Genomic DNA, 24,907 nt, shown 5'->3' with positions numbered 1-24,907 from the left:
AGTAACACCTTGGTTAAAGCTGCAGAGAGATTTATCCTTCACCAGGAAAGCCGGAGGATGGGAGGGAAAGGAATTTGCACAAAATGGGGAGCTGTGGTTGAGAGTGGGAACGTGTGGGATCTCGTCCTGCCTCCCCAAAAGAGGGGGGTGACCCCTTTGGGGGCTCAGCTGCTGTTCCCAGAGCCACAGGGGCTGTTCTGTCCTGGGCAGCACACGGGGCTCGCTGGAGCAGCCTTTGCCCCTCCCTGCACGTTGGTTTTCAGCAGGCAGGGAGATGAAGGGTTAAATCCAAACCTGGCTCATGCCCTGAGCAAACACAACCCCCAGGGCAGGCCGGGGCACATCTCAGGGAGATGAGGGGTTAAATCCAAAGCAGGGCACATGCCCTGAGCAAACACAGCCCCTGGAGCAGGCAAGGGCAGAGCCAGGGCTTAAACCCAAAGCTGGGCACAGATGCAGGCTGGGGCAGGCTCAGGGCAGGCTGGGGATGCTGCAGGCACTGGGAGCAGCCCAGCCTGGGCAGCCGTGCTTGGGCAGAGCTTGGGCAGGGCTGGGCTGGGCTTGGGCAGAGCCTGGCGGAGCCAGACAGAGCTTGGGGAGCCAGGCAGAGCTGGGCTGGGCTCAGGGAGCTGGGCAGGGCTCAGAGAGCTGGGCAGAGCTTGGGGAGCCAGGCAGAGCTGGGCTGGGCTGGGCTCAGAGAGCTGGGCAGGGCTCAGAGAGCTGGGCAGGGCTTGGAGAGCTGGGCAGAGCCTGGCAGAGACAGACAGAGCTTGGGGAGCCGGGCAGAGTTGGGCTGGGCTCAGGGAGCTGGGCAAAGCCTGGCAGAGCTGGGCAGAGCTTGGGGAGCCAGGCAGAGCTGGGCTGGGCTCAGGGAGCTGGGCAGAGCCTGGCAGAGACAGACAGAGCTTGGGGAGCCGGGCAGAGTTAGGCTGGGCTCAGGGAGCTGGGCAGAGCCTGGCAGAGCCTGGGGAGAGTCTGGGAAACCAGACAGAGCCAGGCAGGGTTGGGCAGAGCCTGAGGAACTGGGCAGAGCTCTTGGGGAGCTGGGCAGAGCTGGGCAGAGCTAGGCAGAGCCAGGCTGGGCTCAGGGAGCTGGGCAGAGCTTGAGCAGAGCCAGGCAGAGCTGGGCAGGGCTTGAGGAGCTGGGCAGAGCTGTGCTGGGCTCAGAAATCTGGGCAGAGCTGGGCTGGGCTTGGGCAGAACTTGGGGAGAGCCTGGGGAGACCCTGGAGAGTCTGGGGAACCAGGCAGAGCTGGGCAGAGCATGGAGAGCCAGGCTGGGCTTGGGGAGCTGGGCAGAGCTTGGGCAGAGTCAGGTAAAGCTTGGGCAGAGCTTGGGGAGCCAGGCTGGGCTTGGGTAGAGTCAGGTAGAGCTTGGGCAGAGCTTGGGCAGAGCTTGGGGAGCCGGGCAGAGCCGGGCTGGGCTCAGGGAGCTGAGCAGAGCCTGGAGAGAGCCAGGCAGAGCTGGGCAGGGCTTGGGGAGCCAGGCTGGGCTCAGGGAGCTGGGCAGAGCCAGGCAGGGTTCCCTCCTGGGGTCAATGCCAGGCACACGCCGTGCTGCCTCCTGCCAGCTGTGCCACAGCCTGGCCCTTCCCGTGCCCCCAGCTCCCTTCCAGGCTGTGTTTGCCCTCTCTGAAGGGGCTGAGCCCTGATGTCAGTGCCTGGCACTGGCACTGCCCAGCAGGGAGGGCCCGGCTGTGCCAGCCAGGCTGCCCAGGGTGCTGGAAGCTCGTTCAGGGCTGCAGCTTTTCCTGGGGCTGTCCTTGTGTCCCTCTGTGTCCCCATGATCCAGAGCCCACCCTGGTGACAGCCAGGGCCAGCTCAGGTGGTCCTGGCTCCAGGGACAGGGGCAGATCCCAGCAGGGATCAACACCTGCGCTCTCCTTTCCTCAGGGAATTGCCTGGAGTTTGGTTTCCCTCCAGCCTCAGAAATCCCAGGCTCTGCAAATCCCAAACTTTGGTGGCTCTGAGTGCCAGAATCACAAAATCAGGGAAGATTTGGGTTGGAAGGGACCCCAAAGCTCCTCCCATTCCACTTCCACCATCCCAGGCTGCTCCAGAACTGCTCTGGCTCCTGTGAGGGGACAGGCAGGGGACAAAGCTGCCCCATCTGGTGAGAAATCCCCAGCCCTGTCCTCCCCATCCCCTCATTCTCACCACCTCACCCCCACAGATGCTGATAGAAGAAGGAAAACAGGTTGGTTTGTTTGTTTGTTTGTTTTCCAGGCTGGAAAATCAAACAGCTTTCCAGCCTGGACACATGCTGTCACCAGCAATGTCACCTTGGAGGAACCTGAGGCTGTTTGTCACAGAGGGATCAGGGCTTGGTGGCTTTGATAAGAGCTGGGGGCATCCAGAAGCAGCTCCCAAGCACCCACAGCCTGCTCTGCCCTCCCAAAATTCAGTGTTTGGGCTGGAAAGGACAAACCAGAGCCACCAGGGGAACACCAGGCCCTGAAGAAATGATGATGAGGGGGAGGAAGGAGGGTGAAGAACCCAAGCTCAGAGCCTGGAGAGGAGGCAAAGAAATTCCAAGTTCTAATTCACACTCAGCAAAGGAATTCAAAGTTCTAAGGCAGGCAGGCAGAGGAGGGTCCTGGCCCCTTTCCTTGGGAGATCAAAGCTTGTTTGGGCAGAGGAGGAGTTGAAATATATAAATATATTTATAAAAAGGGCTGCCTGTGTCTGCTTCCCTTCCTTTGATATGGCAGCAGCCTCCTTCTTTCCCTGCCAGGGAATTCTGCCCGCCCACAGCTTCACCCTGCAAGGTCCTGCAGGGTCCTGCAAGCCCACAGATTCACACTGAGCTCCCTGCAAGGTCCTGCAAGGTCCTGCAAGCTCACAGCTTCACACTCAGGTCCTGCAAGCTCACAGATTCACACTGAGCTCCCTACAGGGTCCTGCAAGCTCACAGCTTCACACTCAGCTCCCTGAAAGGTCCTGCAAGCTCACAGCTTCACACTCAGGTCCTGCAAGGTCCTGCAAGCCACAGATTCACATTCAGCTCCCTGCAAGGTCCTGCAAGCTCACAGATTCACAGTGAGCTCCCTGCAAGGTCCTGCAAGCCCACAGCTTCACCCTGAGCTCCCTTCAGGGTCCTGCAAGCCCACAGCTTCACACCAAGGTCCTGCAAACCCACAGATTCACACTGAGCTCCCTACAGGGTCCTGCAAGCTCACAGCTTCACACTCAGCTCCCTGCAATGTCCTGCAAGCCCACAGCCTCACACTAAGGTCCTGCAAGCTCACAGCTTCACTCTGCAAGGTCCTGCAAGCGCCAGGGGCAGCTCCAGCCCTTGGGGATTGGGAATTTGCCGGTGGCAGAGCAGGGCAGGGAGGGCTGGGCTGGCCCATCCCGGCCCCAGGGCAGCCCAGACCCCTCTCCCCTCACCTCTTCCAGCCTCCTGTGAGTTTTTGCCTCATTTCCCCGTCCTTTAGGATCCACCTGTCAGGAAAATCACTCCACAAACACCAGAGGTTTGTGCCCAAAAAGGAGACAGAGGAGTCCTTTGAATTTATTCCAATAAAGGGAGAGGCCATGGGGCATTGCCCTGGGATCTCTCCCATTTTTGGAGGATGCAGCCTCCTTTTTATCCCAATTTCCCTCTCTCTTTCCCCATTTCTGAGATACTTGAGAGGTTCACACTCCCCAAAACACCTGATACCAAAGATTCCCTTCTAATGTACAACCCTCCCTTTTCATTTTTAATTGTTACAGAATTTAGGGGTTTTCCCCATTGTTTCTTTCACTTTTCAACATCTAATTTCATTGATCAGCAAACCTGAAGTTTATTTGTAAAAGCAAAAGATCTTTTTCCATTCACCAACCAGTGGAATCCTTCCCATTGTTTATCTCTCATTTTTTTTTAACACACATCTGTTTATCTCCTGGTTTTATCTACCAGCAGCCCCACAGCTTGTTTGGAAAGACAAATCCTCCATTCCTCTCACACTGGAGTATCCAGTTTGCAGATTTACCTCTGATTTTACATCAAATATGACAAAAGTTTGATCCACTGCTCTCAGAGCTGCTGGTTTGAAGGCTGCACCTTTTACCCAGCTTTGTTTTTGTTTCACCTGTGGGAACCAGCACAAATTCACCCAAAATATCATTTCCAGCAGGTTGGTCAGCCTCCATTCAGCCAGACCTCAAACGTCCTTTGCTGTCCTTGATTAAAATTTGCTTGGCAAACGAGGAAGTTCAAAAAGATTCGGTCCAGTTGAATTAATCCACATTATTTTCATACCTGTGGTTAACTCGGGGGACGTTTCCTGATTGTTGCTGTAAAAACAGATGGAGGGGAATGGACAGGGAGCAGAGGAGGGGTTTTACCAAAGCCCTGGCACCGTTTCAGCCCCTCTGAAGCCCGCTGGCACTGAGGGCTGGGCACCCAGCATCCCCCAGCTCTGGCCTCCCTGTGCCCATGGCACAAACCCACGGCCCTTGCCAGGTCACTGGCCTGCCAGCTCTCATCCATCAGCCCAGCAAACTGCAGCCAGGGCCCAGCCCTGCTCAGCAGCCCTGAAAATCCAGCCCTGCCTCCACAGCCATGAGATCATCCCTGCAGCCGGGATTGTCCCCAGGGACAGGGCAGGGACAGGGCAGGGACAGGGCAGGGACAGGGCAGGGCTCAGCCTGGGGCACTCCCCGGGGACTTTCACTGCTCTGGGAAGGAAAAATCCCTCTGGGGGTGTTCATAGGGACAGGGAAGGGATGAGAATCTTGACTCCAGGCTTCAGAAGGCTGATTAATTATTTTATGATATATATTATATTATATTATATTATATTATATTATATTATATTTATTATATTATATTACATTGCATTACATATTACATTACATTATATTACATTACATTATATATTACATTACATTATATTACATTATATTATATTACATTACATTATATATTATATTATATTATATTATATTACTTTATATATATTATGCTACATTATATTACATATATTATATTACATTTTATTACATTACATTATATTATATTATATTATATTACATTATATTACATTACATTATATATTATATTATATTATATTATATTATATTATATTACATATATTATATTACATTTTATTACATTACATTATATATTACATTACATTAACTATTACCCTGATTTAACAAGCATTATTACACAGAGGCAGAGGCATTTTTTATTCTAATAAAAAGAAAGGCCCAAAGTAAAGGATACTAAAAGTGGCAGAGCACTTTTTAGTGATTTACATTTGGGATTTCTGTCACAGCCCTGTGGCAGGCAGGCTGTGCTTTGGCAATGCTGAGGGTGGCAGAGCCCCAGGAATCCAGAGCAAAACTCAGAATTCCCTCTGGATATAGAGAAGGAAGAAGAGATTGCCCAGAGCATCCCTGCCCCACTCTGGCTCCTTGGTGCTCCTGCCACCCCTCCAGCAGCTCACTCTTGTGAAAAATGCCAGTCACTTGTTTTTAAAAGTTTAAAAGTTTAATAGTAATAAAATGGTTATAAAAATAGTAATACAATTAGAGTAATAATAATTTGGACAAATTGCATTAGCACAATATGGGACAATAGAGACAAAGAGTTATGGACAGTCTGGGTACCTTTTCTGGACAGCACGAGCCCGAAAAAGGCCCCACGTTAAACAGAGGATTAACCCTTAAAAACAACAGCCTGTTGCATATTCATACACCTCATCCATGATGCATAAATTCCCTTCAAACACAGGATTCTGTCTGGGCAGGGTCAGCTTCTTCCTCTGAATCCTGACAGCGCCTTGAGGTGGGAAGAAGTTCATTTGTTCTGATAATGGAGCAATAAATCCTCTTTCTCTGAAAGATTCAGGTGTCCCGTGGCTGCTGTCTCACTGTGAGTCCTTTCTTTAAAAAAAATATCCTACATAGCATAGTTTCTATTTTAGCATTTTTTATAACCTAAAACAGTACTTAAGAGAATCAATACAGCATCACTTTCTAACACAACACATATAATATTCATTTGAATATTTGCGAAAAGCCAATCATAAAATACATGCATTTTTCACACTCTGCTTTCTTTTCGTCCCCAGACCTGGCTCAGGGGCACCTGCAGCTGGCACAGCTGGGCAGGGAGGTGGCAGCTGACGGCAGCCCCGTGTCCCCGCCGGAGGGACAGGGCCGGTCCCCGGTGGCCGCCGTGCGCTACCGCAACCACGGCCAGCGCCGCTGCTCCATGGAGGCAAGTGCTGGGGACAGGGGGACGTGGGGACAGCTGGGTAAGTGCTGGGGACAGGGGGACGTGGGGACAGCTGGGTGTCACCTCCCCGCTGGCTGGGACGTGGCAGTGTCACACACGAGCCCTGGCATCCTCTGCTGTGACTGCCACCGTGTGCCACCACACCCGTCCCTTGAGCGGCACTGTGGTGGTTGAGAGGATTTCAGGACAAGGGAAGAGATGAAAATCACTCCATATTCTTAGAAGGCTGATTATTATATTATATTATATTATATTATATTATATTATATTATATTATATTATATTATATTATATTATATTATATTACATTACATTACGTTACATTGAAAGGATACAGACAGAAGGCTACAAAGAATGATAATGAAAACAAATCACTCCTTCCAGAGTCCCAACACAGCTGGACTGTGATTGGTCATTAAGTTAAAACAATTCACATGAAACCAATCAAACAATCACCTGTTGGATAAACAATCCCCAACCACATGCCAGAGCAGCAAAACACAGGAGAAGCAAATCAGACAATTATTGGTTTCCTTTTTCTCTGAGGTTTCTCAGCTTCCCAGGAGAAGAATCCTGGGCAAAGAGGATTTTCCAGAAAATGTGACAGTGACACTGCCACGTCAATGGCAGAGTTCTTCCCCTTGAAATTCCTCGTGTCACCTCCCTGTCCTCTGTCCCCTTGAGGACAGGGGGTTGAGGGTTGAGGAGGTTCCAGGTTGAGGGTTCCGGGACGAGGGAAGAGATGAATCTGACTCCATACTCTTAGAAGGCTGAATATTATATTATATTATATTATATTATATTACATTATATTATATTATATTATATTAATTCTATTTCAATGATGTGACACCTGCCACATTCCAAAGCAGCAAAACACAGGAGAAGCAAATCAGACAATTATTGGTTTCCTTTTTCTCTGAGGCTTCTCAGCTTCCCAGGAGAAGAATCCTGAGCAAAGAGGATTTTCCAGAAAATACGACGGTGACACCGCCACGTCAATGGCAGAGCCCTTCCCCTTGGAATTCCTCGTGTCACCTCCCTGTCCCCTCTCTGTCCCCTCCTGCAGGACGTCAGCAGGCGCCTCTCGCTGCCCATGGACATCCGGCTGCCCCCGGAGTTCCTGCAGAAGCTGCAGATGGAGAGCCTGGAGCTGCCCAAGCCCCTGAGCAGGATGTCCCGCCGGGCCTCCCTCGTGAGTGGCACTGAGCAGGGGGGGACAGAGCCAGGCACGCACCCCTGAGTGTCCCCTGTCCTGCTGTGCCAACTCCCCTGGCTGTCACCGAGGTCCCCTCACATCCCTGCCCAATCCCAGCCCTTCCTGCAGCACTGGGAGGAGCTGAGGGAGCTGGGAGGGGTTTGAAGAAATCTGGGAAGGGTTTGGAGAGTCCTGAGGGAGCTGGGCAGGGGCTCAGCCTGGAGCAAAGGAGGCTCAGGGGGAATTTCTGGCTCTGTCCCTGCCAGGAGGGGACAGCCGGGGGGATTTGGGATCTTATCCCAGGGAACAGGGACAGGAGGAGAGGGAACGGCCTCAGGCTGGGCTGGGGAGGCTCAGGTTGGACAGCAGCAGGAATTTCCTCATGGGAAGGGCTGGAAGGGGCTGCCCAGGGGGGTTTGGAGCACCCATCCCTGGAGGTGGCACTGAGTGCTCAGGGTGGGGATCGGGCACAGCCTGGACTCGATGATCCCACAGGGATTTTCCAGCCTCATTAATTCCACGATTCCATGATTCTCCTTTCCCCACCTGCACCTGCTGGGCCATTCCCACCTTCCTCCCTCCCCTGTGCACACCTGGCTGCCCTCTCAGCCTGGCTCCTTCCCAAAGCAGGAGAGGGAAACCCTCCTGCAGCTCAGCCCAAATGCAAATGTGGATAAATAATGAATCAGCCTTGGCTCCAGTGCTGGCATTTCCGTTCCTTTGCTGCAGCAGCAGAAATAGGAGCAAAAACTCTGTGCACAACAAAACAGGAGCAAAATCTCCCTGTGCAGACATCAGGTGTGCCCAGAGGTGCCCAGGTATCACAGCCAGGCCTCTGGAGGCATTTTGGGACCCGAGGTGCCCGTTCAGGAGGAGGAGGAGGAGGGAAGGAGAGCTGGAATTTACCTGCCTGTGCTGTCTGATCAATAAAACAAAGCCTGGGCAACGTGTCATTAATATTCATGAGCCCCTCATGAATAAGGAATGTGGCTCTGGGGGTTGTTCCAGCACCTTCACTCCCCTGCTCAGGATGTGGCTTTTCCCAGGATACACAGAGGGTTTGGGCAGTAAATGGAGTAAAAATCCCAATTGTCAGTGCCCAGTGTCCCTGGAAACCCTCCTGGAGGTGAAGCCATCCCTGCAGGAGGTTCCCTCCTCCCCAGTGACGTTTTCCTTTCTCTCTCACAGTCGGATATTGGCTTTGGGAAGCTGGAAACCTACATTAAACTGGACAAACTGGGAGAGGTGAGTAGTCTGTGACACCCCTGTAAGGAATTCAATGAAATTCAAAGGGCAGCTCGAAGCACAAAGGGCAAAAATCCTCAATATCCAGAAATTTCCAGAGCAAGTTTTCCTTGTGGAGCTCAGACCTGCTGCTGTCACCTCCAATGGTCCTTCCTCCAAATGTTTTGGGCACACCAGTGCTGTGCCACCCTGGTGTTAGGAAAATCACTCCACAAACACCAGAGGTTTATGGCTAAAAAGGAGACAGAGGAGTCCTTTGACTTTATTCCAATAAAGGGAGAGGCCATGGGGCATTGCCCTGGGATTTCTCCCATTTTTGGAGGACACAGCCTCCTTTTTATCCCAATTTCCCAGCTGCATTTCCCTTCTCTCTTTCCCCATTTCTGAGGTACTTGAGAGGTTCAGACTTCCCAAAACGCCTGATACCAATGATTCCCCTCTAATGTACAACCCTCCCTTTTCATTTTTAATTCTTATGGAATTTAGGGGTTTTCCTTCCCCATTGCTTCTTTCATCTTTCAATGTCTAATTTAGTTTATCAGCAAACCTAAAGTTTATTTGTAAAAGCAAAAGATCTTTTTCCATTCACCAATCAGTGGAATCCTTCCCATTGTATCTTTTCTCTCCCAGTGCTGGTTTTATCTACCAGCAGCCCCACAGCTTGTTTGGAAACACAAATCCTCCATTCCTCTCACACTAGAAGTGTCCAGGTTGTGGATTTACCTCTGATTTTACATCAAATATGACAAAGACTTTGATCCACTGCTCTCAGAGCTGCTGGTTTGCAGGCTGCACCTTTTACCCAGCTTTGTTTTTGTTTCACCTGTGGGAACCAGCACAAATTCACCCAAAATATCATTTCCAGCAGGTTGGTCAGCCTCCATTCAGCCAGACCTCAAATGTCCTTTGCTGTCCTTGATTAAAATTTGCTTGGCAAACGAGGAAGTTCAAAAAGATTCGGTCCAGTTGAATTAATCCACATTATTTTCATACAGGGGACGTTTCCTGATTGTTGCTGTAAAAACAGATGGAGGGAAATGGACAGGGAGCAGAGGAGGGGTTTTACAAAATTGAATTAATCCTTGTTTGTAAAGACAAACCCAGCATTCCTCTCACTGGGAAATGTCCCTGTGATGGTGCTCACAGGGGTCACAGGATGAGGGAAGAGATGAGGATCTGACTCCATGTTTCAGAAGGCTGATTTATTATTTTATGATATATATTACATTAAAACTATACTAAAAGAATAGAAGAAAAGGTTGCATCAGAAGGCTGGCTGAGAATAGAATAGCAAAGAATGATAACAAAGGTTTGTGGCTCAGACAGTCTGAGCCAGCTGGGCTGTGATTGGCCATTAATTAGAAACAACCACGTGAGCCCAAACCCAGATGCACCTGTTGCATCCCACAGCAGCAGATAACCATTGGTTACATTTTGTTCCTGAGGCCTCTCAGCTTCTCAGGAAGCAAAAACCCTAAGGAAAGGATTTTCCATGAAAAGATGTCAGCGACGTGTCCCCATGTCCCCAGGGCACCTACGCCACGGTGTTCAAGGGCCGCAGCAAGCTGACAGAGAACCTGGTGGCGCTCAAGGAAATCCGCCTGGAGCACGAGGAGGGCGCTCCTTGCACGGCCATCCGGGAAGGTGAGGCCGGCAGGGGCCTCCCCCAGACCCCCAGGGGGATTTGGGGTGGCTGTGCCCCTGCTCAGCCCCGGGTCCTGCCCCGCTGTCCCCGCAGTGTCGCTGCTCAAGAACCTCAAACACGCCAACATCGTCACCCTGCACGACATCATCCACACCGAGCGCTGCCTCACCCTCGTCTTCGAGTACCTGGTGGGTCTGGGGGCTTCTCTGGGGGCTGGGGGGGGCGAGGGAAGGACAGACTGACGCGTCCTTCCCTCTGCAGGACAACGACCTCAAGCAGTACCTGGAGAACTGCGGGAACCTGATGAGCGTGCACAACGTGAAGGTGAGGGGCGTGCAGGGACCCCTGCCCTGTTCCTCGTCCTGACTGGGGGGTTTGGGGCTGGGAGAGGCTGGGGATCCCCTCAGGTCTTGCTCTTTTTGCCCTTTCTGAGGCTGGAGATCCCTTCATCCATCATTCCTTGCTCCTTTTGCCCTTTCTGAGCCTGGAGATCCTTTCACCATTCATTTCCTCCTCCCTTTGCCCTTTCTGAGGCTGGAGATCCCCTCACCCTCCAGTTCCTGCTCCTTTTGCCCTTTCTGAGGCTGGAGATCCCCTCACCCTCCAGTTCCTGCTCCTTTTGCCCTTTCTGAGGCTGGAGATTCCTTCACCCTTCATTCCTTGCTCCCTTTGCCCTTTCTGGGGCTGGAGATCCCTCCAGTTCCTGCTCCCTTTGCCCTTTCTGAGCCTGGAGATCCTTTCACTTTCCAGTTCTTGCTTCCTTTGCCCTTTCTGAGCCTGGAGATCCCCTCACCATTCAGTTCCTGCTCCCTTTGCCCTTTCTGAAGCTCCCCCAGCATTTCCACCCTAAATAAAAATCACTGCACATTCACATTTCACTCATCCCATTCCGTGACACTTTCCCAGAACACAGCTCCAAGGGGTCTTTCCTGCCCACAACATCCAAATTCCTCAAGGCAGGTTGATTTTTAGTCCTAAATGCATCCTCATCCTCCTCTTCCTCCTCTGTGGTGGTATTTGTGGGTCCCCAGGATGAGGGAAGAGATGAGAATCTTGACTCCATGTTTCAGAAGGCTGATTTATTATTTTATGATATATATTGTATTATATTATATTATAGTATATTTATTATAGTATATTTATTATAGTATATTTATTATAGTATATTTATTATAGTATATTTATCATATTTTATTATATTTATTATAGTATATTTATTATATTTTATTATATTTATTATAGTATAATTATTATATTAATATATTAAAACTATACTAAAGAAAAGAGAAAGAAGACATCAGAAGGGTGGAAAAGGAAGGAATGATAATAAAATCTTGTGACTGCTCAGAGTCCCAACACAGCTGGACTGTGATTGGCCATTTATTAAAAACAACCACATGAGACCAATCAAAGATGCACCTGTTGCATCCCACAGCAGCAGATAATTCTTGTTCACATTTCATTTCTGAGGCCTCTCAGCTTCTCTCAGGAGAAAAATCCTAGCAAAAGGATTTTTTCAGAAAATGTCTGTGACAATTCTCCTCCTCCTGCAGATCTTCATGTTCCAGCTGCTCCGTGGCCTGGCTTATTGCCACAGCAGGAAAATCCTGCACCGAGACCTCAAACCCCAGAACCTGCTCATCAACGAGCGAGGGGAGCTCAAGCTGGCTGATTTCGGTAGGTGAAGCCCTCCAGGGTTGTGATGCAGGATTGGGGAAAAAAAGGGGGGCAGCTCCTTGATGCGTGTCCCTGCCGCCCTCAGGATTAGCCAGGGCCAAGTCTGTCCCCACCAAAACCTATTCCAACGAGGTGGTGACGCTCTGGTACCGGCCCCCCGATGTCCTGCTGGGCTCCACCGAGTACTCCACGCCCATCGACATGTGGTGAGCACTGAGCTCTCTCCAGGACGGGTCGGGCGCTTCCATCCTCATCCTCACCGTGCTGGCTACAACAGAGGCTGGGGGGCTCTCCCAGGGCTGTTTCCCCACCCCCAGGGCTCTCCCAGAACAGTTTCCCTGTGCCCTGAGGCTGTTTACACAAGAGGGTTTGGGGCTCTCCCCGAGCAGATTTCCCTGTCCCTTGGGGCTCTCCCAGAACAGTTTCCCTGTCCCCAGAGCTCTCCCAGTGCAGATTTCCCTGTCCCCATGTCCCCAGGGCTCTCTCAGAACAGTTTCTCTGTCCTTGGGGCTCTCCCAGAACAGTTTCTCTGTCCCTAGGGCTCTCCCAGTGCAGATTTCCCTGTCCCCAGAGCTCTTCCAGAGAAGATTCCCCTGTCCTTGGGTCTCTACCTGTCCCCATGTCCCCAGAGCTCTCCCAGTGCAGATTTCCTTGTCCCCATGTCCCCAGAGCTCTCCCAGTGCAGATTTCCCCGTCCCCCTGTCTCCAGGGCTCCCCCAGTGTGGATTTCCCTGTCCCCCTGTCCCCAGAGCTCTCCCAGTGAAGTTTTCCCTGTCCCTAGGGCTCTCCCTGTGCAGATTTCCCCTGTCCCCAGGGCTCTCCCAGTGTGGATTTCCCTGTCCCTAGGGCTCTCCCAGTGCAGATTTTCCTTGTCCCCCTGTCCCCAGGGCTCTCCCAGTGTGGATTTCCTTGTCCCCCTGTCCCCAGAGCTCTCCCAGTGCAGATTTCCCTGTCCCCCTGTCCCCAGAGCTCTCCCAGTGTGGATTTCCTTGTCCCCCTGTCCCCAGAGCTCTCCCAGTGAAGTTTTCCCTGTCCCTAGGGCTCTCCCAGTGCAGATTTTCCTGTCCCCGGAGCAGATTTCCCTGTCCCCATGTCCCCAGAGCTGTTTCCCCATCCCCTGGGTCTCGGGGTCGCTCCGTGCCATCCCCACCCCGCTGGGAGCGGTTCCACCTCCCTGGGCCGGTCCCGCTCCACCCGCGGGCTTTGTCCCCCGTGACCCCGGGCTTTGTCCCCCGTGACCCCGGGTGTCCCCTGCCCTGCAGGGGGGTCGGCTGCATCCACTACGAGATGGTGACGGGCCGGCCGATGTTCCCGGGCTCCACGGTGAAGGAGGAGCTGCACCTCATCTTCCGCCTGCTGGGTGAGCGCCGTGCGCTGAGCGCGCTCCCCGCGCGGGGGCACTGCCTGCCCGGGGAACGGGAGCGGGGAATGGGAATGGGGAACGGGGAGCGGGAATGGGGAACGGGGAACGGGAGCGGGAATGGGAACGGGAGCGGGAATGGGAACGGGAGCGGGAATGGGGATGGGAGCGGGAATGGGGATGGGAGCGGGAATGGGGATGGGATCGGGAACGGGAGCGGGAATGGGGATGGGAACGGGAACGGGAGCGGGAATGGGGATGGGAATGCGAACGGGAGCGGGAATGGGGATGGGAAAGGGAGCGGGAATGGGAATGGGGAACGGGGAGCGGGAATGGGAAGCGGGAATGGGAATGGGAACAGGAATGGGACCGGGAATGGGGATGGGACCGGGAATGGGGATGGGAACGGGAATGGGAACGGGAATGGGAATGGGGAACAGGAGCAGGAACGGGAATGGGAACAGGTGCGGGAGCAGGAATGGGAGCGGGAATGGGAATGGGGAGCGGGGACGGGAGAGGGAACAGAACAGGAGCGGGAATGGGAACGGGAACCGCACTGGGAGCAGGAATGGGACCGGGAGTGGGAAGGGGAACGGGAGCGGGAATGGGAACGGCACCAGGCAGGGCAGGGTGGGATGGGATAATGGGATGGGGTGGGATGGGATAGACAGGAATGAACATGGATGGGGTGGGATGCAGTGGGAAGGAGGGAAAAGGGATGGGATGAGCTGGAGTGAACAGGGATAGGATGGGATGGGATCCATGGGAAGGAGGGAACAGGGATGGGATGGACAGGAATGAACAGGGATGGGGTGGGAAGAAGGGAACAGGGATAGGATGGGGTGCAGAGGAATGAGCAGGGATGAAGTGGGATGCGGTAGGAAGGAGGGAAAAGGGATGGGGTGGAGTGGGATGGGCAGGAGTAAAAGGGGATGGGATGGGGTGAGAAGGGGTGGGATGAAACAGCCTGGGGTGGGCTGACATGGGCAGAGGTGACCTGGTGTGGACAGGGGTCAGCTGGCACGGACAGGGGAGGACAGGGGTCAGCTGGCACGGACAGGGGAGGACAGGGGTCAGCTGGCACGGACAGGGGTGGGCTGGGGTGGGCAGGGGTCAGCTGGCATGGACAGAAGCTGCCTGCAGCCCCCTCCAGGCTGGCACAGGTGTAAGGATGAGAAGCTCCCTGCTGGCACTGCCACGCCCTGGGCACCTCAGTGCCCTCTCTCAGGGACAGCCCCACGCTCCTGGAGGTTCCAGCACACCCAGTGCCCATGGAGGTCCCCTGTCCCCCCACAGGAACCCCCACAGAGGACACCTGGCCTGGGATAACATCCAACGAGGAGTTCAAGGCTTACAACTTCAGCCAGTACCGAGCCCAGCCCCTGATCAACCACGCCCCAAGGTACCCCAGGGGCAGGGACAGAGAAAGACTGGGGGCATTGAGGGGGTGGAAAGGGCAGCCTGGGCTCCTTTCGAGGCTGCAGTGCCACTCGTCCCTCCCTGTGGTTGTTGCAGCCTCCTGGGTGCAGCCCTGGTGCAGTTTTGGTTTTGTTTCCCCTCTCTCCCAGGCTGGACTCGGAAGGCGTCGACCTGCTGACAAATCTGCTGCTGGTGGGTGCTGGGGAGGGAAGGGAAGGGAAGGGAAGGGGCACCTGGAGCAGGGCAGTGCCACGATGTGGGTGGGTGGCACTGCTGGGATGGCCAGGGTGCCCAGATGTGTGATATGAATGTAGAGAGGTGTATAAATGTAGGTATATGAATGTAGAGAGGAAATGTGTGGTGTAACTGTAGAAAGGTCCCCAGCTGTGTGATATAAATGTAGAAAGGTGCCCAGATGTGTGAGGTGAATGTAGAAAGGTGCCCAGCTGTGTGATATAACTGTAGAAAGGTGCCCAGCTGTGTGGTATAAATGTAGAAAGGTGCCCAGCTGTGTGATATAAGTGTAGAAAGGTGCCCAGCTGTGTGGTGTAAATGTAGAAAGGTGCCCAGCTGTGTGATATAAGTGTAGAAAGGTGCCCAGCTGTGTGGTGTAAATGTAGAAAGGTGCCCAGCTGTGTGATATAAGTGTAGAAAGGTGCCCAGCTGTGTGATATAACTGTAGAAAGGTGCCCAGCTGTGTGGTATAACTGTAGAAAGGTGCCCAGCTGTGTGATATAAATGTAGAAAGGTGCCCAGATGTGTGATATAGCTGTAGAAAGGTGCCCAGCTGTGTGGTATAACTGAGTGTTTCTGGCTTTTCTGGGGCGTTGTGCAGTACAGAGCCAAGGGCCGGATCTCAGCCGAGGCAGCCCTGCAGCACCCCTACTTCAGGAGCCTGGGAGAGAGGGTGCACCTCCTGCCTGACAGTGAGTGCTGGGTGCTGCTGGCCCCAAAAACGGGGGAAAAAGGGTAAAAAAGGGGTAAAACAGGGGCTGCAGGCACCTCCTGCCTGACAGTGAGTGCTGGGTGCTGCTGCTGGCCCCAAAAATGGGGGAAAAAAGGGTAAAAAAGGGGCTGCAGGCACCTCCCTGCTCCCTCAGGGGTGCCTCTGCAGCATGGTGGGGCAGCAGGGGCTGGTGGCTCTGGGATTGAGGACTAATAATAATAATAATAATAATAATAATAATAATCTTCTACTATTACTGAAAATTAAAATAATAAAAGTAATAATAATCATCATCATCATAAATGCTACTACTACTAATAAAAACATTATAATTATAAGAACCATAAATACTTATAATGCTAATAATACTATATTATTACTACTAACACTAATAATAAAAAATAATTATAATAAACCCTACTACTAATAATAATATTATAATTATAATAATAATAACCATAAACACTAATAATAATAATAATATAATAAATAAAAATAATAATAACATTAATAATGATTATTAATAATAAATACTAATACTCATAAATGCTACTACTATTGCTAATAATAATAATATTATAATAACCTAAATACTAATAATGCTGCTACAACTACTAATAGTAATAATAATAATAAATAAACACTACTACTAAAAATAATAATAATATAATAATAACCATAAATACTACTACTAATAATAAAAGTTTAAAAACAACAGCAGCAACAACAACAACAATAATAATAATAATAATAATTTGGGTGGGACGGGACGGGCTGACAGAGGAGCTCCCTGGAGGTGCCACCCTGGGGCAGGACTGACCCCTCTGTCTGTGCCCCCTCTGCCCAGATGCCTCCATCTTCTCCCTGAAGGAGATCCAGCTCCAGAAGGACCCCGGGCACCGGGGCTCAGCCTTCCAGCACTCAGGTAGGGCCGGGCAGGGGCCGGGCAAGGCCTGGGCAGGGGCCGGGCAAGGCCTGGGCAGGGGCCGGGCAGGGGTTGGGCAAGGGCCGGGCAGGGGTTGGGCAAGGGCCGGGCAAGGGCCGGGCAGGGGTTGGGCAAGGGCCGGGCAGGGGCCGGGCAAGGGCCGGGCAGGGGTTGGGCAAGGGCCGGGCAGGGGTTGGGCAAGGGCCGGGCAAGGGCCGGGCAGGGGTTGGGCAAGGGCCGGGCAGGGGCCGGGCAAGGGCCGGGCAGGGGTTGGGCAAGGGCCGGGCAGGGGTTGGGCAAGGGCCGGGCAAGGCCTGGGCAGGGGCCGGGCAGGGGCCGGGCAGGGGCCAGGCAAGGGCCGGGCAGGGGCCGGGCAAGGGCCAGGCAAGGGCTGGGCAGGGGCCGGGCAGGGGTTGGGCAAGGCCTGGGCAAGGGTTGGGCAAGGCCTGGGCAGGGGCTGGGCAGGGGTTGGGCAAGGCCTGGGCAAGGGCCGGGCAAGGCCTGGGCAGGGGTTGGGCAAGGGCTGGGCAGGGGTTGGGCAAGGGCCGGGCAAGGGCCAGGTAAGGGCTGGCACCTCCCCAGCCGCTGCCAGCCTGGGGCAGCAGAACCCGAACCTGCCCCTTGTCACCCCATCCACCCGCCAGTCACCCCTGGTGTCACAGCTGGGCACCCTGGGGCACAGCTGGGAATGGCCCGGGCTGGGAACCCCCTGCCCAGAGTGGGGATCTGTGGGGTTTGGGGGCTCTGAGCGGGGATTTGTGGGGTTTGGGGGGGTCAGGGTGGGGGTTTGGGGGCTCAAAGTGGGGATTTGTGGGGTTTGGGGGCTCAGAGTGGGGGTTTGGGGGGGTCAGAGTGGAGATTTGAGGGCTCAGGGTGGGGATTTGTGAGGTTTGGGGGCTCAGAGTGAGGATTTGTGGGGTTTTCTGGCTCACAGTGGGGATTTGTGGGGTTTGGGGGGCTCCGAGTGGGGATTTGTGGGGTTTGAGGCCTCAGGATGGGAATTTATGAGGTTTGGGGGGCTCAGGGTGGGGATTTGTGAGGTTTGGGGGCTCAGAGTGAGGATTTGTGGGGTTTTCCGGCTCACAGTGGGGATTTGTGGAGTTTGGAGGGCTCAAAGTGGGGATTTGTGGTGTTTGTGGGTCTCAGGGTGAGGATTTGTGGGGTTTGGCCCAGGCAGGAGGTGCTGGAAATGCACCTTTGCTCAGACAAGCTGCCCTGCACCCCCTGATTTTTGGGGAGACCATGTTAGGACTGCTGGGCACGGCCTGGCCCGGCACTGGGAGCACCTAGTGCACATCTGGGGCACATCTGGGGCACAGCTGACCCCTCTCTCCGTGTCCCCTCCCCAGCCCGCGGCAAGAACAGGAGGCAGAGCATCTTTTAAACTGGGATTTGGCGTCGCCCTGGTTGCCATGGAGACAGAAACGCTGGGAAAGGAGCGGCTCCCACCCCACCCTGGGCAGAATTCCCGGCTCCAGCAGGACCCCAAAACCCCCCGGGAGCAGCTCCCAAACCCCCCCTGCATGGACCTGGGGCCTTGTCCCCCCTTGTTTGGGGTTGTCCCCGCTGAGAGCAGCTCCAGGGAGGAGATGCTGGCACCTGCCATGCCCTGGGAGGGTTTTGGGATGGGCATTTGTGGGGTTTGGGGGGCTCAGAGTGGGAATTTGTGAGGTTTGGGGCTTCAGAGTGAGGATTTGTGGGGTTTCGGGGGCTCAGGGTGAGGATTTGGGGGCTCAGAGGAGGGATTAGTGAGGTTTGGGGGCTCAAAATGGGGATTTTTGGGGTTTTGAGGGCTCAGGGTAGAGGTTTTTGGGGTTTGGAGGTTTAAAGTGAGGATTTGTGGGGTTTGGAAGGGTCAAAGTGGGGATATGTGAGGTTTTAGGGACTCGGGATGGGGATTTGTGGGGTTTTCAGGCTCAAAGTGGGGATTTGTGGGGTTTAGGGGGCTCAGGGTGAGGATTTGTGGGGTTTGGCCAGGCAGGAGGTGCTGGAAATGCACCTTGCTCAGACAAGCTGCCCTGCACCCCCTGATTTTTGGGGAGACCATGTTAGGACTGCTGGGCACGGCCTGGCCTGGCACTGGGAGCACCTGGGGCACAGCTGGGGCACATCTGGGGCACAGCTGGGCACAGGAACCAGGGCAGGCCCCCAATATTTCCCCTCTGCCTTCAGAACCTCCTTTCCCCTCCCTGTTTTGGTGCCCAAATCCAGCTGAGGATGGAGCAGCCAGAATCCCCCCTGCTGCCCTCAGGCCCTCCCAGTCCCTGCCCCCAAACTGGGACGTTCCCGCTCCCAAACTGGGACGTTCCCGCTCCCAAACTGGGACGTTCCCGCTCCCAAACTGGGATGTCCCTGCTCCCAAACTGGGATGTCCCTGCTCCCAAACTGGGACGTTCCTGCTCCCAAACTGGGATATCCCTGCTCCCAAACTGGGATGTTCCTGCTCCCAAACTGGGATATCTCTGCCCCCAAACTGGGATGTTCCTGCTCCCAAACTGGGATATCTCTGCCCCCAAACTGGGACGTTCCTGCCCCCAAAACTGGGACGTTCCTGCTCCCAAACTGGGACGTTCCTGCCCCCAAACTGGGATGTTCCTGCTGCCTTCATCCTCTCCCAGTCCCTGCTCTCAAACTGGGATATCTCTGCCCCCAAACTGGGACGTTCCTGCCCCCAAAACTGGGACGTTCCTGCTCCCAAACTGGGACGTTCCTGCCCCCAAACTGGGACGTTCCTGCCCCCAAACTGGGATGTTCCTGCTGCCCTCATCCTCTCCCAGTCCCTGCTCCCAAATTGGGACCAGGACTGGCACCTGGAGCTGGGTCTGGCACCTGGAGCTGGGTCTGGCACTTTGCTCCAGCTCCAGCTCTCGGTGGGGCCGTTCCCTCCTGGAGCAGGCAGGGATTCCTCCAGCAATCCTTGGGAAATGCTCCATGGGAAGGAAAATGATCCTGGAGCTGCCCCGGTGCCACCCCAGCCCTGCCCCAGCCGAGTCTCCAGACCCTGCATTGTTTGAGCTTTGCCCAGCCCTGCTCTGGTCCCTTCCCGGGATTTCCAGCCTGAATTGTTCCCTAATTGATTCCAGGGCATGGGGAAGAGCAGGAACAGCCCCCAGTGATGCATTTGGGGCCATGTTTTCCTGGTCCCTCCTGATTCCCTCTTTTCCTGATTCCCTCTTTTCCCAGTTCCCTCTTTTTCTGGGTTCTCCTGGTTCCATTTTTTCCAGGTCTCTCCTGGTTCCCTGTTTTCCTGGTCTCACGATTCCCTCTTTTCCTGATCTCTCCTGATTCCTTCTTTTCCTGGTCCCTCCTGATTCCATTTTCCTGGACTCTCCTCTTTTCCTGGTCCCTCCTGATTCCCTGTTTTCCTTGTCCCTCCTGGTTCCCTTTTTTCCTGGTCTCTCCTGATTCCTTCTTTTCCTGGTCCCTCCTGATTCCCTCTTTTTCTGATCTCTCTTGGTTTCTTCTTTTCCTGGTCCCTCCTTATTCCCTGTTTTCCTTGTCCCTCCTAGTTCCCTTTTTTCCTGGTCTCTCCTGGTTCTTTCTTTTCCTTGTCCCTCCTGGTTCCTTCTTTCCTGGTCCTTCCTGATTCCCTCTTTTTCTGGTTCCCTCTTTTCCTGATTCCCTTTTTTCCTGGTCCCTCCTGGTACCTTTTCCTGGTCTCTTGATTCCCTTTTTTCCTGGTCTTTCCTGGTTCTTTCTTTTCCTGGTCCCTCCTGATTCCATTTTCCTGGTCCCTCCTGATTCCCTCATTTTCTGATCTCTCTTGGTTTCTTCTTTTCCTGGTCCCTCCTTATTCCCTGTTTTCCTTGTCCCTCCTGGTTCCCTTTTTTCCTGGTCTCTCCTGGTTCCTTCTTTTCCTTGTCCCTCTTGGTTCCCTCTTTTTCTGGTTCCCTCTTTTCCTGATTCCCTTTTTTCCTGGTCCCTCCTGGTTCCTTTTCCTGGTCTCTCTCAATTCCCTTTTTTCCTGGTCTTTCCTGGTTCTTTCTTTTCCTGGTCCTTTCTTTTCCTGGTCCCTCCTGATTCCATTTTCCTGGTCCCTCCTGATTTCCTCTTTTCCTGATCTCTCTTGGTTTCCTCTTTTCCTGGTCCCTCCTTATTCCCTGTTTTCCTTGTCCCTCCTAGTTCCCTTTTTTCCTGGTCTTTCCTGGTTCTTTCTTTCCCTGGTCCCTCCTGATTCCCTCTTTCCTGGTCCCTCCTGATTCCATTTTCCTGCTCCCTCCTGTTTTCCTTGTCCCTCCTGATTCCCTCTTTTTCTGATCCCTCCTAATTCCTTCTTTCCTGGTCCCTCCTGGTCCCCTCTTTTCCTGGCTCCATTTTTTCCTTGTCCCTCCTGGTTCCCTCTTTTCCCAATCTCTCCTGGTTCTCTTTTTCCTTGCTCCTTTCAGATTCCCTCTTTTCCTGGTTCCCTCCTGCAGCTCTCCCAGTGCCACCTTTCCTCCCACAAAGGAATTTCCTTCCTTGGCACCAGAGCTGCCCTTCCCGGGTCTCCTGCCAGGACCTGGACAAGGACAGGGCTCCTTCAGTGCCTGGGCTGAGGAATTCTGCTCTTCCCATGGGAGCAGAGCCTGGAGCAGGGCAGGGACCCTCCCTGGCCATCCCTGACCTCTCTCTGCTCACTTTTCCTGCTCACTTTTCCCATTCCCACAGTCCAAACAACAAAATTCTTTTGGAGTTTGTAGATCCAGGACAAAATAAGTGCTTTTTTTTTTTTTTTTCCTTCTTCCTTACACAAAAAGGCAAAAAAAAAGGAACTAAAGGGCATTTTCCCAAGGTTTTCCAACTCTGGGAGTGGGAATGAATTTCCAGGGGCACTGGGCCGTGCCACATCTGCAGGGAGAGAAATTTACACCCAGATCCAAAATTCCTGCTGGAGATCGAGGCAAACTGCTGGGAGAATCCCACGGAACCAGGACAACATTCCCAGGATTAGGAAAAGCCCTGTTGGATCCTGTTTATCCTTGCACAGCCTTTCCCTTTTTCCCTATAAATCCCCCCAAAAAGGGTGGGGGGTTTGGGTTAGGCTTTCCACCTTCTGAGAGAATTCCCAACGTTTGGCAATGCCCAAAACCTGGGAAAAAAATGGGAATTTCTTCCCTCCTAAACTTTTTTTTTTCCTTTATTTAGAATCCCAGCTTTTCCAAGGAATTTTTGCCAGATTTTTTGGGGGGATTTTTCCCCTCTGGCTTCACGCCCAGAACCCCCCAAGTTTACAGAATTCCAGAGAATTCCAGAGGGTTCCAATTCGCCTGTTACTGATCAGCTGCCAACAGCCCCAATTCCAGATAATCCCATTTATCCCGTGGATATTTGATTCCCACTTGGGAATGTAAATATTTGGTGCCACGCTCTGATCTCCACAGCTGGAAAAAACAACAGAGCAGGGATTAAATCCTGGAATTAAAATCCCTCTTTTCTAACCCTGGCATAAAATTCCAGCCCTTTTAGGCTGGGTTTAGGGGGAGAGAAAAACCCCCTGGATGCCCCATCCATTAAAAAACCCCATTCCTGTCCCATCCCTGAGCAGGATCTCCCAGGTTTTGGAGCACCAATTGGAATTTTCATGGAAATGTTGGGAATTTCTGTGGTTTTCCAGAATTTTTTTTCCCCTCATTCCATGGATTCTCCCATCCACCGCATCCAGGAGCAGCCACTGCTCAGGGGCAGGCAAAAAAGGAAGTTTTGCTGCTTTGTCTTGCGCCGGTTTTTCTTGGAATTTTTTCCTTTTTTTTATTATTATTATTACCAGAAAAGAGGATTTTTGGCTGTGCCCTCAGGAAGTCTGTATTCCTGGTATTCTTTTGTCTGGCCAGCTGATGGTTGGGTGAAGGAATGGAATTAAATCAGGGTTTGGGACAAAAACAACAACAGCAACAGCACTTGGAGGCAGAGCTCCCACCCCTCCATTCCCACATGGATCCTCCTTTCCTGGCCCAACACATCCACGTGGAGAACTCAACAAAATTCCTTTGGGTTTTGGAAATTCGGGGCAAAATAAATGCATTTTTTTTCCCCCTTTTTCTTTACACAAAAGATGAAAAAAGTGGAATTAAGGAGCGTTTTCCCGAGGTTTTCCAATGTTCTGTTTGGGTTTTTCCGCCTGATCTCCAGCTGTGCTGCACATCTGGACGCTCAAATGGTGCAAAATTGGAATTGGATTTTGGATGTCCCTCCAAAATTGGATGTTGGAGCACAAACAATAAAAATTCCACATTTCTTCATTGCCTTCCTCCATCCTCAGCTCATCCTCCAGCAGGAGAAAATGATGGGAGGGGCCAGGATGGATCCCAAACTGTGAATTTCTCTGGGGTGATTCTTTGGCAGAAAACTGAGAATAAATGTATTTAACTAGTGCTGTACAAACAAAAGACTTGTTTTAAAATAAATGATTTTAAGGATTTATTCCAAAAGAAGTAATGATTTTTTTTATATATATATAGAGAGAGAGAGAAAGTTTTTCTGGAATAAATGGAAAGGTACAAAAAATAAATAATAATAATAATAAAGGATTTTATCCATCTGTCAGTCTCTTGGTTATATTTTATAAGAATATTGCAAATTTTCTACTTCAGAAAAATAGAATAGTAAAATATTTCGATTTTTCTTTTTCAGATGAAAATGATTCTATTTTTCTTTTTTTCTATTTAAGATTTTTTATAAGATTTCTATTTTTTCCAGATGATTTTGTGCTTCTTTTTTGTCTCCTTTTTTCCTCTCATTTTCTCTCTTTTATCTCTCCTTTCTCTCCTTTCTTTTTCTCTCACAGAAAGAAAAAAAAAAAAAAAAGAGGAATTAAAGAGCATTTTCCCAAGGTTTTCCAATGTTTTGGTTGGGTTTTTCCATCTGACCTGTTGGCTTGTGAACTCTCCAAAGTAAAATTTATGGAATATGGGATGGGTTTGTATGGGATGTCTTTTGTATGGGATTTTTCCTCCTTTTTTTTTATTTTGATAGGAGAAGGATCTGAGGTTTTTTAGGGTGGAAGGAAGGTGGGAAGGGCCAGGAGTGCAGGTCTGGGAAGGGTGAGTGGCTCCAGGGCCATCAGCTTTTCCTGCAGCTCCAGCCCCTCTCCCTGCTGGAATTTTGAGCACAAAAAGATTGGATTTACAGGGATCCTGGACAGGGAGGAATGATGGATCTGCCTCCATGCTCTCAGAAGGGTTATTTATTATTTTATGGTACTATATTATATTAAAGAATGCTGAACTAAATTGTACTAAAGAATACAGAAAGGATACAGACAGAAGGCTAAAAAATAATAATGAAATAACGAAACGATAATAATGAAATAATGACAAAATTATAATTAAATACTGAAAAGATAATAATGAAAAGTTGTGACTCTTTCCAGAGTCCTGACACAGCTTGACCATAATTGGCCAATAAATCAAAACAATTCACATGAAACCAATGACACAATCACCTGGTGGATAAACAATCTCCAAACACATTCCAGACCAGCAAAACACAGGAGAAGCAAATAAGATAAAAATTGTTTTCCTTTTCTCTGAATCTTCTCAGCTTCCCAGGAGAAGAATTCTGAGCGAAGGGATTTTTCCAGAGAATGTGAATGCCACAGGTTGGATATAAGGAAAAAGTTTTTTAGTGAAAGAGTGACAAAGTCCTGGAATGGCCCTGCTGCCCCTGGCTCTGTGTCCAGGCCGTGTGAGGAGGGGCAGCACTGACAGAACCAGAGGACACAGCCCCAAGGGAAATTCAGGTTGGGGTTGGGTTTGCAGGGAAACCCCAGAGCAGGCAGGAGTGATGAATCTGACTCCATGCTCTCAGAGGGCTAATTAATTTATATTATATTATATTATATTATATTATATTATATTATATTATATTATATTATATTATATTATATTATATTATATTATATTATATTATATTATATTATATTATATTATTACATTATATTACTTTACATTATATTACATTACATTATATTACATTACATTATATTACATTACATTACATTATATTACTTTACATTATATTATATTACATTACATTACATTATATTACATTATATTATATTACATTACATTATATTATATCATATCGTTATGTTATATTATGTTATATTCTATTATAGAATGCTATACTAAAACTATACTAAAGAATACAGGAAAAGATACTTAGAGAAGGCTAAAAGATAATAATGAAATAATGGAAAGATAATGATGAAATAATGGAAAGATAATAATGAAATAATGGAAAGATAATAATGAAATAATGGAAAGATAATAACGAAATAATGG

The 24,907-nt window shown here is 51.1% G+C and overlaps 1 protein-coding gene across 1 annotated transcript in view; it reads left to right on the top strand.

Moving 5' to 3' along the window:
• CDK18 (cyclin dependent kinase 18) overlaps nt 1-23,163 on the top strand; it is a 41,174-nt gene extending 18,011 nt beyond the window's left edge. Inside the window, exons 3-16 of the mRNA XM_071450329.1 lie at nt 6,065-6,213; nt 7,301-7,426; nt 8,618-8,674; nt 10,204-10,318; nt 10,413-10,507; nt 10,581-10,643; nt 11,873-11,996; nt 12,082-12,202; nt 13,259-13,356; nt 14,653-14,758; nt 14,925-14,967; nt 15,611-15,701; nt 16,569-16,646; nt 17,996-23,163. Of these exons, the coding sequence (XP_071306430.1) occupies nt 6,065-6,213; nt 7,301-7,426; nt 8,618-8,674; nt 10,204-10,318; nt 10,413-10,507; nt 10,581-10,643; nt 11,873-11,996; nt 12,082-12,202; nt 13,259-13,356; nt 14,653-14,758; nt 14,925-14,967; nt 15,611-15,701; nt 16,569-16,646; nt 17,996-18,030 (1,301 nt within the window). The 3' untranslated portion in view covers nt 18,031-23,163. The remainder of the gene's footprint in view (nt 1-6,064; nt 6,214-7,300; nt 7,427-8,617; nt 8,675-10,203; nt 10,319-10,412; nt 10,508-10,580; nt 10,644-11,872; nt 11,997-12,081; nt 12,203-13,258; nt 13,357-14,652; nt 14,759-14,924; nt 14,968-15,610; nt 15,702-16,568; nt 16,647-17,995) is intronic.
• The last annotated feature ends 1,744 nt before the right edge of the window (nt 23,164-24,907 follow it).

This window comes from Agelaius tricolor, unplaced genomic scaffold (genome assembly GCF_023055355.1).
Source record: "Agelaius tricolor isolate 1412-34295 unplaced genomic scaffold, bAgeTri1.0.p SCAF_30, whole genome shotgun sequence".
In the NCBI taxonomy this organism is placed as follows: Eukaryota; Metazoa; Chordata; class Aves; order Passeriformes; family Icteridae; genus Agelaius; species Agelaius tricolor.
Note: the sequence above shows the minus strand (reverse complement) of the source record. Positions and strands in the feature narration are given on the sequence as shown.